The 13,007-nt window shown below is 48.5% G+C and overlaps 1 protein-coding gene across 1 annotated transcript in view; it reads left to right on the top strand.

Annotated features, from left to right (window-relative positions):
* The window catches only part of EFCAB6 (EF-hand calcium binding domain 6), a 227,434-nt gene that overhangs the window by 48,324 nt on the left and 166,103 nt on the right, over nt 1-13,007 (top strand). The window contains exon 5 of the mRNA XM_067698329.1: nt 4,983-5,049. Within this exon, the coding sequence (XP_067554430.1) occupies nt 4,983-5,049 (67 nt within the window). The remainder of the gene's footprint in view (nt 1-4,982; nt 5,050-13,007) is intronic.

Raw genomic sequence — 13,007 nt, 5'->3', positions numbered from 1 at the left:
ATATGTGGCATATATTACAACTAGGTGTCACCTGTGAAAACTTATCGTTCACTATGGCTTAGATGTGAGGTAGAACACAACCGACCTTCCTGTGTAATGTCACATTTCACACATCAACATGTAGGGCCAACTGAACTATGGAAGAGTGTGTAAAAGAAGAAAGAAACTGCATGGATCTGATTCTAAGAAGTTAAAAAAACAATACACATAAAAAGGAGACTGTGGACTGTGTCAGATACAGACTGATGCCCTATTTCCCTCCTCTCCCTTATTAGCCATTTTGTGACCATGTACTTTGCCCTCAAGTCTCAAATCTGATAACTGAGTTTTTGCTCTCTTTTTCTATTCTAAAATCTTCCCTTGGTTACCTGATGACCGTAACCAGCTTTATTTGTCCAAGTTTCCAGGGCTTCAGAATCCTCCCTCCCTCCTCCCACAAAGTTTCTAAGTAGATCTATTATTGCTCTGACAATGCTGAAAAAAACATTCATTCACAAGACCATGTATTGCAACATTCCTAGGCCAGGCCAGGTACCACAAATTCAAGTGGATAAAGCAAACAACAGCGGTAGAACGTCCGTCAACAGAGCAGATGTGAAGTTGACTCTAGGCAGGTAGCCTGGGTAGGTTGAGAAAAAAGGAGGAAAGAAGGCTTTTGGCCAAGAGAAGCAGGATTTGGAGGGAGAAAATTGTTTGCTACAAAGAAACAAGCAGCTAAAGGAACTCCAGTAAAGGAACCAATTCAAACAAAAGAAAAGAAGCCTTCTGCATCACATCTTGAATTTCTATGCCTCTGAAGGTCATTTCAGTGTGGACGGCGTCTTTGAATTTCTGAAGATTAAAGACATGATAGAAGTCACTGAGGAACATTTAAAAAAATAAAGACGGAGGGTGAAATACAGACATTTTAGACAAAAACTGAGACAGTTTACCTCCTACAGATCTTGACTAAAGGAAATCATAAAAGGTATGCTAAACGGCAGAAGGCAAGTGACCCTACGGTACCCGGTACACACAAGGCCCTCTGTGCCCTGGCTGGCCTCCCTGACAGGCGCTCTCTGCTCTCCTCTTTCTTCACTGTATCCTTTTCTTGTTGCTCCCGTCTTAGGGCTTTTGACTGGTGGTTCCCCAGTGTCCGCAGCGCTTCTCCCCCAAATAAAGCTGTAGGTCACTCGGCTCACACCCATGAGGTCAACACACAAATGTGATTTTCTCATTCTAGAACGTGAGCCCCACGAGGGCAGGCAGCTTTATCAGTTTTATTTATGGATGTATCCCAAGCCCCTAGGACCATGTTTGGCACATAGTGGGTGCTTAATATATATTTGTTGAATAAGTGGATGGAAAAACAGCAATGACAACCAACGAACGACACGTACAGTCAGCAACCTGAATGACTCTCGCAGACATAATATCTAGTGAAGGAGGAAGAAACATACGAATGCTTCTGTTCATATGTGAAGTTCAAAACCAGACGAACTGAACTGTATTGTTTAGGGATACATACCTAGGTGGTAAAATTATAACAAAATAAAAGTAAATGATATCTTAAGTGCTAGGAGGAGAGGGAATATTATGATTGGAGAAGGGCAAGTGGGAGCCTCTTTTGTTTGGCTTTAATTCTTGATTTGAGTAATTGTTAAACAGGTGTTTGCCTTAATTGTAAGTAAACTGTGCATATGTACTGTATGTACTTTTCTGCGTAAAGGTTATATCTCACAATAGCAATTTAAAACTCAATGAATTTAATAAACGTATTAGACACAGCTAAAGAAATAAGTGAACTGGAAGATGGGTCAGAAAACATTAGCCAGAATGTAGCAGAGACATAAACGATGTAATTGGAGCTCTGTAAAGAGAGCAGTGAGAGATGGGACAGGTAATAGCCAAAGAAACAATGGCTGAGGATTTTCCAGAACTGATGAAAAGTGCTGTCCTGCAGATTCAAGAAGGCAAATGTCAAAAAGGATTTAAAACGGGTGGGGGCAGAACCCCAAAGACCAAGAGATCTTAAAGGCAGCCAAAGGGCAACATGTACACAAAAGTGACTTCTGAGTTGTAACAATGGGAGCCAGGTGAAGAGTGGATTAAAAACTGCGATGTGGGCTTCCCTGGTGGCGCAGTGGTTGAGAGTCCGCCTGCCGATGCAGGGGACACGGGTTCGTGCCCCGGTCCGGGAGGATCCCACATGCCGCGGAGCGGCTGGGCCCGTGAGCCATGGCCGCTGAGCCTGCGTGTCCGGAGCCTGTGCTCCGCAACGGGAGAGGCCACAACAGTGAGAGGCCCGCGTACCGCAAAAAAAAATAAAAAATAAAAAAAAATAAAAACTGCGATGTGTTGGAAGAAAATCACTGCCATCCTAGAACTGTGTATCTAAAGAAAATATCTTTCACTAGTTTAAATATTGAAGTAAAGACATTCTCAAACAAAAATGGATTTGGCCCCCAGCAGGTCCAGAAGAAGAAACTCTAAGGGTATACCTTAGGTGGAAGGAAAGCGATCCCAGGTGGAAGGCCTGAGATGATGCAAGAAGGGATGCTGAGGGAGGATGGCTGAGCACCTGGCAAGTACAGGACACACTCATGACTGTAGGGAATACTGATGGCTTCTGGAATTTAAAAATAGGTTAGAATTAGGACACATGATAGTAGTAATATATAAATTGAGAGGAGGGACTGGAGTTAAATGTTCTGGAGTTGGTACATTGTCCAGTCGGAAGATGAAAGTTCTGATTAACTTGAGTCTTTGAAAATTATGCTGGTTGTAATTTCCAGAGCAATTACTACAAGTCTAAAAGTGGAGTGTATAATTCCCAAACTTATAGAGGCACAGAAATGGAATGATAAAAATGGTATCAACCCAAAAGAAGGCAAGAAGCAGCAGAATAGGCAGGAAAAACAGAAATCCTGAATATATCAGTAATTATAATAAATATACCACTTGAAAGACAAAGATAACAGATAGTAAAATCCACTAAGAGAAAAACCTAAACATAGTTTTATAGAAAGGTTAAAAGTGAAAGGATTTAAAAAGACATACTATTCAAATAAATACTAATCTAAAGAAAGCAGGCATCACTAAGTTAATGTCAGACAGTAGACGGGGCTCCCCTGAGGCAGATACTGAGATGGAGTTTGGGGTACACACTTCCCTGAAAAGGGAAGAGGACTGGAGCCAGACTGTGCAGAGGAGCTGCCACTGGGGCTGAGGAAGCCTTGACCGAATGCAGAGGAGGGAGGGAGGGGCTGAGGTTGGGAGGGGCGGGGCCTCCTGTGCCCCTGGGGCAGTGGCACTTCTCCATTTCTTCAGCTGATGGTGGGCACACAGCTGTACAAAGTCAGGTATGTATGATTTTTATTCCTTAAATCTTAAACATATGTTACAAATAGTGTTTTGTATCTCTTCAATACATAATTAAAACCATATTTAAAAAAAAAAAAAGGGCTTCCCTGGTGGCGCAGTGGTTGAGAGCCCGCCTGCCGATGCAGGGGACACGGGTTCATGCCCCGGTCCGGGAAGATCCCACATGCCGCGGAGCGGCTGGGCCCGTGAGCCATGGCCGCTGAGCCTGCGCGTCCGGAGCCTGTGCTCCGCAACCGGAGAGGCCACAGCAGTGAGAGGCCCGCATACCGCAAAAAAACCCACAAACCCCCCCCCCCAAAAAAATCATATTAAATATATTACATTTAACACAGAATCATAAGGCTGGGTTCCTGGTTTCCTCTCTAACTTGGGCTCGGCACTTAACCCCTCTGAGCCTGTTTCCTCGTGTGTAAAATGAAGTTAATTTCTGTTTAAAGCGCTCCAGTGGCTTCCCCTTCCCCAGTGTGAAGTCCAGTCTCCTCATCACGGCCCCCGCACCATGGCGCTGGTGTCAGCCTCCATCTCTGGACTTACCCCATGTTCCTTGGCCCTGCTTGGTGGGCTCTGGTCCCCCTGACCTCTGCAGTAGCAGCCCTGGGACGTGCCAGGCTCCTGCGACCTCTGGGCTTCAAGCTGTGGCATGTTCCCTTTGCTTTGCTTGGAGAGCTTTTCCTTCGAGATGGTGGCTCCTGGCTTATTAGCTTGTGGGTCTCTATTCAAATGCCCCGTCGTCCACCCCATGCAGGAGAGTCGGCCCATCTTACCCCAGTGTCCAGCCTATCCCCACCTATCTTTACTGGCTTCAGAGCGCTTGTTATTACTTCAGCTTACATTACTTATTTCCAGTCTGTCACTGTCACTAGCATTAAGCTTCTTCAAGCCTGGGAACGGTGTCCTGCTCGACTCCACGCCCAGGCCTGCGTGTAGGAGGCACTGGGTAAATACTCTGAAGTGGCCTCTGTTGTTCTTTATCCTCACGCTAGCCCTATGGTTAGTTCCAAAGAGAGGCTGTGAAGCGGTTTATAGATACACAGGTAATGCAAAATCAAAAATAGTTAATAAAAGCGGCTGGAGGCGGGGCTGGTATAGACGCACATCCATCCTAAGCCCTTTGCAGAGGGGCTCGGTGCGCACCGCGGGGCGAGCGGGAGCCTGCAGGGGTCAGAGCACAGTGCTGCAGCCGAGTGTTAGGCGTGGCCCGTGAAGCCAGGCCACCTGGGTCTGAAGCCGGTGCCGTGGCTTCCCCACGGTGACCTCGGCTCCCCCAGCCTTCTCTGGAAAGCGGGATGGTGGTGGCCGCTAACCCATGGAGTGAGGGTCATGTGAGACGGGGCCTGGCCTTCGTGAGGGCTCTCTGCATGAAGGCCGTAATCGCTCCATTCCCACCCCACCCCAGGAGGAGTCGATGTCGTGTGTCATTTTACATATGAGGGACCCGAGACACGGAGAAGCTAAGTAACTGGCCCAAGTTCACGCTTCTGGCGGATGGCGTAAGAAAGACCTTGCATTTAAAAATACATAATTTAGAAATTCCTATAATTTTGATCTCTGTGTGTCCTATGTAAGCATTAACGTAGTTAAAACATTTTAACAAAAGATTTTTAATTGTTATCTTTAAGGGGAGGTGAGAGTGAAATGAATTGCTGTCGGACATTAAAAGAACTCGAAGTCCAAGTAGGAGAAAAGGTAATAGAGAGCTTTCAGAGTTCTTCCCCCGATCCCCACCCTTCGTCAAAAGTAATTGCTATTTTTCTGGAAAAGGCAAAACTATGGAAAATTTAAAAGTATAGTAGTTGCTAGAGGTTGAAGGGCAGAGGGTGGAGAGAGAAGATGATTTAGGTGGAAAGCAGAAGATCTTTAAGGAAGTGAAAATACTCTGTTTCATACCATAATGATGGCTACGTGTCATTATACATTTGACAAAACTCATAGAACGTACACCGAGAGTGAGCCTTAATGTAAACTAGGGACTATGGGAGATTACGCTGCATCAGTGAAGGTCCCTCAGTTGAACCAAATGTCCCAGTCTGGTTGGGGATACTGATAATGGGGGACACCATGCATGTGTGGGGACAGGAGCTATACGGGAAATTGCTGTACATTTCCCCCAATCTTGATGTGAACCTTATACTGCTCTTAAAAATAAATTCTTAATTAAAAAACCCAAAATGCCAAAAAAAAAAAAGAAAAGTAATTGCTAGCAGAGGGAGCTGATGCAGAATGAGCTGTGTCTTGTCGTCCGCGTTCTCGTGCCTCACCCAGTAGAACTCACATGAAAGCCTGTATTCACATGACTTCGCCTGCCCGGATGGCATCCTTTTTGATGAATGACACCAGCAGAAGTCCTGAAATATTAATTACTTTTGTATTAACTTTAGATCATTATTAGTAGGGCTGCCCTTTTGGTTTTTGTCTACGACTGAGGCAGGGTTTTCTTTAGAAAGAGAAAACTACTGCTTTTCGGCAGTAAATGCCAATCAAGAGCGGCGTGGTAAAAATAACTGGTGAAACTCAGAGCGATACATATTTAAGAATTGAGTAATTTAGCCACGAAAGCTACTACGCGTGTTTAAAAAGGAGCATATAGCTCTGTTCCTGTTTGCCGGTTGTGGGTAGCTATCAGGGCGCACAACTAGGAAGGGAGGAGATGCTCACGGCCTTCGGGGGCTGGAATCGGACCCCTTTTTAAAATGCATTTGGGCCTGTCAGTTACACGAGCAGTTTGAGAATCATAGTTTAATTTACTTGATTCAATATGTTGGTTTGAAATGTGACAAATTTTCTTTCCTTTTTGAACTCTTCTGAGATTGTCAAACATTTCAAAATCAAAAATAGCTAGAAACCCACAAAATGTTTGTCTAAATTTCCCTGGCTTATGCCATTAACACCAGAAAATTCTTCCTAGTGTGATAATTTTTTAGCATTATGTGCTCCTAAAAATCCACTTTCACTATAGTTTATATTAGTAGGAACCCTGGTGTCATGATTTGCTGCTTCTGTTGTGGTTCATTTGTTATTCTGTAAGAAATATGCAATATTTGTAATTGATATGTAATAGATATTATTTATGGTATATGTCTTTAATTTGTCTCTTCACAAACTTGGTTAATCATGAAGTTACCCTAGGAAAGTCAGCTGTTTATGACGATCATGCTTTCAACATAGATGGGTCAGTAATGCAACGTTACAGTTAGGGGAGGGGAGGGACATAGGCCTAGCTTGTAAGTTACTGAAAGTGAGGCTTCGAAGAGGAAAGCTGAAGGGGAACTCCACCACTGGGCGCCCTTTCATCTCAGTCCTTTTTCATCCTGGCCTCCTTCCCATAGAAGCCCCCTCACTAAGAGTGAGTTTAAAGCAGCGCGGTTTAAACAGAAAGGTGACGGCGAGAGGCTGAGGAACGGGTGATAGAGGTAACGCCTGACCACAGGGCAGCTCCGAGGCTTTCTCTGCCGTGCAGTCTGGCCAGCACAAGCTGCAGCTCCAGCTCTGCCTGCCACCCTGGCGCTGGGCAGGCAGGTGGCGTGGACGGGCTCTGCCATTTACCAGCCGGGTGGCCTTGGGCAGAGTCCTTGTCATTGGGCTTCTTCATCTGTCGGTGGGGATAAGAACACCCACCTCACAGTGCTGTTGCGTGGCTTAAAGGTATCCAGCATAAAGCACCTGGAACACTTAGGTGATGCCAGCTATCATTATTATGGTTATTACTACAGCTTCCTTTGAGGTATAGGTAGGACCTTAAATGAATGTCGTCCCTTCCCACCGACCCCAAAGTAAACAGAACAAACCAAATCCACTCCTCAGCTGCTGGCTGTGTGCAGTAGCGTGTTTCCAGCTACAACTCTGGTCCTGCAAACGGGCCACACTCAAACATTGGAGACAGAGAGGAACACCTAGCGATCAGTAAAAGAAGGCTGTCTTCAGACATACATTGTCATTGCTGGGCGATCTACACAGTTTGGGAATGAAAGATGCTAATTCTTTTGTTTTAAATATAAGTCCACATGGCTTATTGGAGCCAAGAATGCATGCAAATGGCTCTCTGAATTTTGGGAGCCAGACTTTGCTGAATGTGTGTGTGGTCTAGCCTTCCTAAACCAACAAGTAGTTAGCAGTTGGCACCCCAAACTGCCCGAACCCCGGGGCTTGGGTTTCCTAATTGTTTGCTTCTGCAGTGAGCTTGGTCTGGTGGCTGGCTCCTCAGCCTCGCCCTAATTCATGTGCACTTAGACCTTCCAGCACGTGTTCACATTCACGCTCCTTGTTCAGTCGAAACCGTGGGCTTCCTGAGTCTCGTTTTCTCCGTCAGTCGAGGGGAAGGCAGACTGGGTGGTCTCCGGGGCCCATCTCTCCGTCCTTTGGTGACTGTGACCTGTGGCTTCACGTGAAGAGCCTGCTGTCTGCGGCCGTGGGGCCCCAGGTGGTCCTCAGGGTGTCGTCTCAGGCTCCCGCTGGTCCTGGTTCCTGCTTTAACCTGCACTCGGATTCCACCCAGTGGGTGCTCTGAGTCTGGTGCGCAGCTCCCTTGCCCTCATCCTCTCGGCCCCGGCTTTTCCTTGTTCACAAAGAGGACTGTGCTTCCCTCTGGCTCCTCTTCTGTGCCTTCTGCGGGGCGTCTCCTTGGCTGCCCTTGCGTTCTCTGGTCTTCAGGTTCCTTGCTCTCTTAATCTCCCGGGAGGCAGAGGGAGTTAGTGGGAAGGAGGCGCACCTGGCCTGAAGTCTCACCTCTGCAGCGGCCCACGGGCCATGGGCAGGTCTCCCACTGCTTTGACTTTCCTCGTCTCTGGAGGCAAGACAACAGCACTTACCCATCAGAGTGATCACAAGAATGAATGAGAATAATGTAAGTGACGCCCTTGCATACAGCAGATGCTCAGTAAATACTCGTCCCTTCCTCTACCCATCAGCGAGGGTGGTCCTCCCTGTCAGGCGCTCCTGAAACCCTTCCTGTGGTAGCTTTACCCGCCACCAGGTGGTGCCCCGTCAGCCACCGAGGTGTCTGGTCGTCCTACCCTGTGACAAGCAGAGGCCCCCAACTGAGCTAATAAGGAACGTCTCATCTCGTCTGAGAAGTCCGGAGGGAGGGCAGGTCAGGGTCTGCTCACTCGCATCTCCTCCGGTCACCGGGAGGTGGCCAGCATTCCGGGCTCGACACGCAGATGCCGCGATGTCGGATTTTTTCCAGCAGCTGTTTCTTCCGCTATGACTCTATAAACACGGGGAAACTTCTTCCTGTGACTCACAGGCCAGGATTTTGTCCTCACCCAAACCAGTCACTGGCGGTGGCATTGGCCGCTGCAAGCAGCCTGGACCAACCCTGGTCACTCCTTGGTGTGGTGGCTAGGCTCCCTCCCCTTAGGCACGGGGCCACCCAGGGGGTGGCTATCTGAACCAAATGGAAAGTGGAGGGTTTCGTTAGAAAGAGAAGGGGTTAGAGGTCAGTGGATTTGGACAAAGCAACCGACAGTGTCTGCTTCAGCCTCGCAGCGAAAGAACCCCCGCCGGCTGGGCCTCATCCTTCGGACGCTGGTGTGATTGTTTGGATTTTGCCGTCTCTGATGACAACGAGAGCTAGCATGGAGTGAGCACTCACTCAGAGCTGCTCTCAGTGCTTTACTGTGTGTATGTCTTCAGTTGAGGCAGGTGCCCTTGTTATCCCACCTTGATATGGAGGGAAACTAGAACAGGGGCTGAGCAGTTGGGCCAAGTGTGCACAGCTGGGGGGCAGAGGAGCTGCAGTCCCCGCCTCGGCTGCTGGCTCCAGGGTCCTGGCTCTTAGCCTCAGGCCACCCTGCCTCTGGGAGGACCCCTTAGGAAAGGCGGCTGCCTGCAGCAAATGTGACTGTTTGTTGTGCCTGGAGGTGGACCCAGTGCATCGCAGAGAAGCATCTCTGCTCACGGAAGCCGTATGAATGAGTGGAGGTTGTCTTCTAGCCACAGGGTCATCTCTTTGTCCGTGTAGCATCTACTTCAGATTTGGGAATTCTCTTTCCTTTTCCATCTCTGGCATCTTGCCCTCCCATGCTTCTTCCCAACTCCTCAGACGCTTATGCTTCTGCCTGTCCCGCAGGGCCCCAGCCCCGTCCTGGAGCCACAGCACCTTCCAAGGCCCAAGACTTAGGTTCTCCACATGCTTCAGGTGAGGAGTCTGCCAGGAAAAAAGGACCTAAAGCAAAGCTTCCATGTGTTTCCAGGTTAACAAAGTTTGGGTGTTTTTACTCTGTTTTATCTTTGTCAACTCCCCACATGAGGGTGAGGTGGAAGTGAAAGAAGAGGCTAACAAAGGAAGAGGATCTCATCCTGCCTCTGGAGGTGAGGGGATGCTCATTGTAAGCCATGTCCGGAGAATTGCCGAGACACAGGAAGCTATTCTGACATATCAGAACACTGTGTGTTTAGAAGTGTCATGACTAGTCTTCTCCCCCAACATGCAAAAAAAAAAAAACGTTTTAAATTGAAGACTAGAATTCAAGAATGTGCCGTTCAGTTAAAGACATTAAAAAAAGGAAAATAAACAAACCCACCCAAAGCCCCAGGCTGCTTGCTCTCGTACCACACATCACTGCCCCAATCAGGGCTGTTCTTTTTAGCCTGGGAGCTGTGCTGTCAGAATACCTGGTCTGCCCAGTCAGCCGTGACTAGTGTGTCTGTTGGACGCCAAGTGACACAAGTCGTTATGGGATTACCCTGGTGCCTTGGAGTTGTGTAGATGCAGCCTTGGTCATTTCAGAAGCAATTAGTAAATTATCAGAGGTACTAAGCTGCTTGCCTGGTCGGTCATAGCTTCACAAAAGTGAAGACACAAGTGATGGGTGTATCCATTTTCTTAAATAGGTGAATTTTCTTAAAAATAAATTAAAAAAATTATTGCTTGAGGGATAAGAAACAGTTGTTAGGATCACAGCCATTTCATAAACATACCTTAACATTGGAACACCACATTAGCACAAACGAATGTATCAGAATACAGTCTGTTTGCCTAATAAAAAGACCGTGTCAAACTCAAAACGAGGCCATTTACTCAAACATACAAGCTTCTGGTTAATTCGTAATACTCTCCTAATCCCACTTTCATCAGCTCTCCTCTGGTGCACTTGGTATTAATTACCTATTATAGCAGATATTTGAGCACAACCTCTCTTTCGTCTGCAGAAAATATTAGCATATCGCAGAGCTGTTGGGACAGATTGTATCTGAGGCGCTTCTTCCTCTGCAGAGAAGACTATCAATCATAGCTGAGTATAGTGATTAATAATGTCACAGCTCTTATTCCTGTGTCTGTGTGCAGCTAAATGAAGAGTCGTGCTCACACTAGATCCAGAGAATTTCACAAAACAAAATAATCGGCTGCCATTTTATAAAGAAATGATATTGAAAATGCTTCTACCCCAGGACCTATTTTTGGTTGCTCTATTAGTAATTTACTGAAGACTTCATCAGGAAACTAAAGCAAAGGTTTTGTTATGTCAGAATTTATATCATTTCAGAGTAAGCTTCTCTTAAAAAAAAAATCTTCTTGCATGTGGCAAGTCAATAGTACACGTGAGATTGCAGGGTTGAGTGTTTAAAACAGTGCAGTGTCATGGGGACAGGCTGGTGGAGTGGGGGGACAGGATGGTGGTATGGGGGGCGGGATGGTGGCGTGGGGGTGACGGCATGGTGGAGTGGGGGGATGGGATGGTGGAGTGGGGGGGACGGGATGGTGGAGTGGGGGGGATGGGATGGTGGAGTGGGGGGACGGGATGGTGGAGTTGGGGGGGATGGGATGGTGGAGTGGGGGGACGGGATGGTGGAGTTGGGGGGACGGGATGGTGGAGTGGGGGGACGGGATGGTGGAGTGGGGGGACGGGATGGTGGAGTGGGGGGGACGGGATGGTGGAGTTTGGGGGACGGGATGGTGGAGTTTGGGGGACGGGATGGTGGAGTTGGAGGGACGGAATGGTGGAGTGGGGGGACGGGATGGTGGAGTTGAGGGGACGGGATGGTGGCGTGGGGGGGACGGGGTGGTGGAGTGGGGGGGACGGGATGGTGGAGTGGGGGGGACGGGATGGTGGAGTGGGGGGATGGGATGGTGGAGTTGGGGGGACGGGATGGTGGAGTTGGGGGACGGGATGGTGGAGTGGGGGGGACGGGATGGTGGAGTGGGGGGATGGGATGGTGGAGTTGGAGGGACGGGATGGTGGAGTGGGGGGACGGGATGGTGGAGTGGGGGGGACGGGATGGTGGAGTTGGGGGGACGGGATGGTGGCGTGGGGGGGACGGGATGGTGGAGTGGGGGGGATGGGATGGTGGAGTGGGGGGACGGGATGGTGGAGTTGGAGGGACGGGATGGTGGAGTGGGGGGACGGGATGGTGGAGTCGGGGTGACGGGATGGTGGAGTGGGGGGCGGGATGGTGGAGTGGGGGTGAAGGGATGGTGGAGGCTGACGCCCGTGGACTCCGCAGGCTGAGTATGCATCTGAACTGGGACACTCACTGAGTGACCCTGAGCAAACCAGTCTCTCTGGAAACTTTTTTCTCAGCTGTGAAATGGGGAAGCAATATTGCAAGGTTTTTCCAATATTGTTGAGATTATTTATGAGAATAAATATAAAATGAACTTACCATAGTGCAGGGCCCGTAGAAGTTACTCAAAAAATTAGGAGTTCACATTTGGGGGAGATATGACAAATGAGCTGTTGTGTGGGAGATTAAATGGTAGTACGTGGTCATTTACGATTTAAAGCTACGAAGAGGCCTGTGTGCTGATGGCGCCCATGTTTCTATCTCCATCTTCGACCCCAGACTCACCACTGTCCACAGACCAAACCAGGGCTGCTGCTGGCCCTCCTTGCCACACCCCGAGAAGCCTTCCTCTCCGGACCTCCCTCCGTCATTCAAGCAGAAACAGGATTAGCCTTGATTCCCATCTTTCCCTTACCGGCCCCTCTCCCCAGTCCAGTCCACCGGCAAGTCCTGTTGGCTGCATCCTGTGCCGTATCCTGAGCCCATCCACCTCTCTGCATCCCCACTGCCACTGGGTCTCCACCATGTGCACTGTCAGTAACCCCTGGACTGCCCTTCCTGTTCCTGTTCCTGCGTCTTACAGTCTCCGTTTCACATGACATCAGAGCTATCTGTTCAAAACATGAGTCAGATCTCATCAGACCCCGTTGGTTAAGATGCCCTGTGGCTTCTGGTCACCTGCTGAATAAACGTCAGACAAAAACCTGGCTTTTGGCACTCAGCATGAGAGGTCTCCCCCCTGGAAATTCTTTGGACTACACTATCTAAAATTCCTCAGCACTTAGAACATCCTGAGGTTTTGTTTGTTTACTTGTTCATTACTAGGAAATACATTCCCTGGGAGTGGGCACCTTCTCTGTCCTGCTCACTGTTGGAACTTTAGTGCCTTAAACAGATCCTATGTTTTCAAACGGAACATGTTGGGCACCTAATGTGAGCTCAGTAAGTATTTACAGGATGAGTAAATAAGGCTCTGCAGGAAAGGCTCACAGTGATTGGAGTAGCCAGGAAAAGCTGGACGAGAAAGGTGAGACTGGAGCTTGACTTGGACCGTGGCTGGGCTGTCAGTGCGTGCTGAGGACGGGGCAGAGGGTGGGACTTGGGACAGCTTTCAGGATTGCAGCCTGGCGGAAGGACAGGAC

This window comes from Pseudorca crassidens, chromosome 11 (genome assembly GCF_039906515.1).
Source record: "Pseudorca crassidens isolate mPseCra1 chromosome 11, mPseCra1.hap1, whole genome shotgun sequence".
NCBI classification, from domain to species: Eukaryota; Metazoa; Chordata; class Mammalia; order Artiodactyla; family Delphinidae; genus Pseudorca; species Pseudorca crassidens.
Note: the sequence above shows the minus strand (reverse complement) of the source record. Positions and strands in the feature narration are given on the sequence as shown.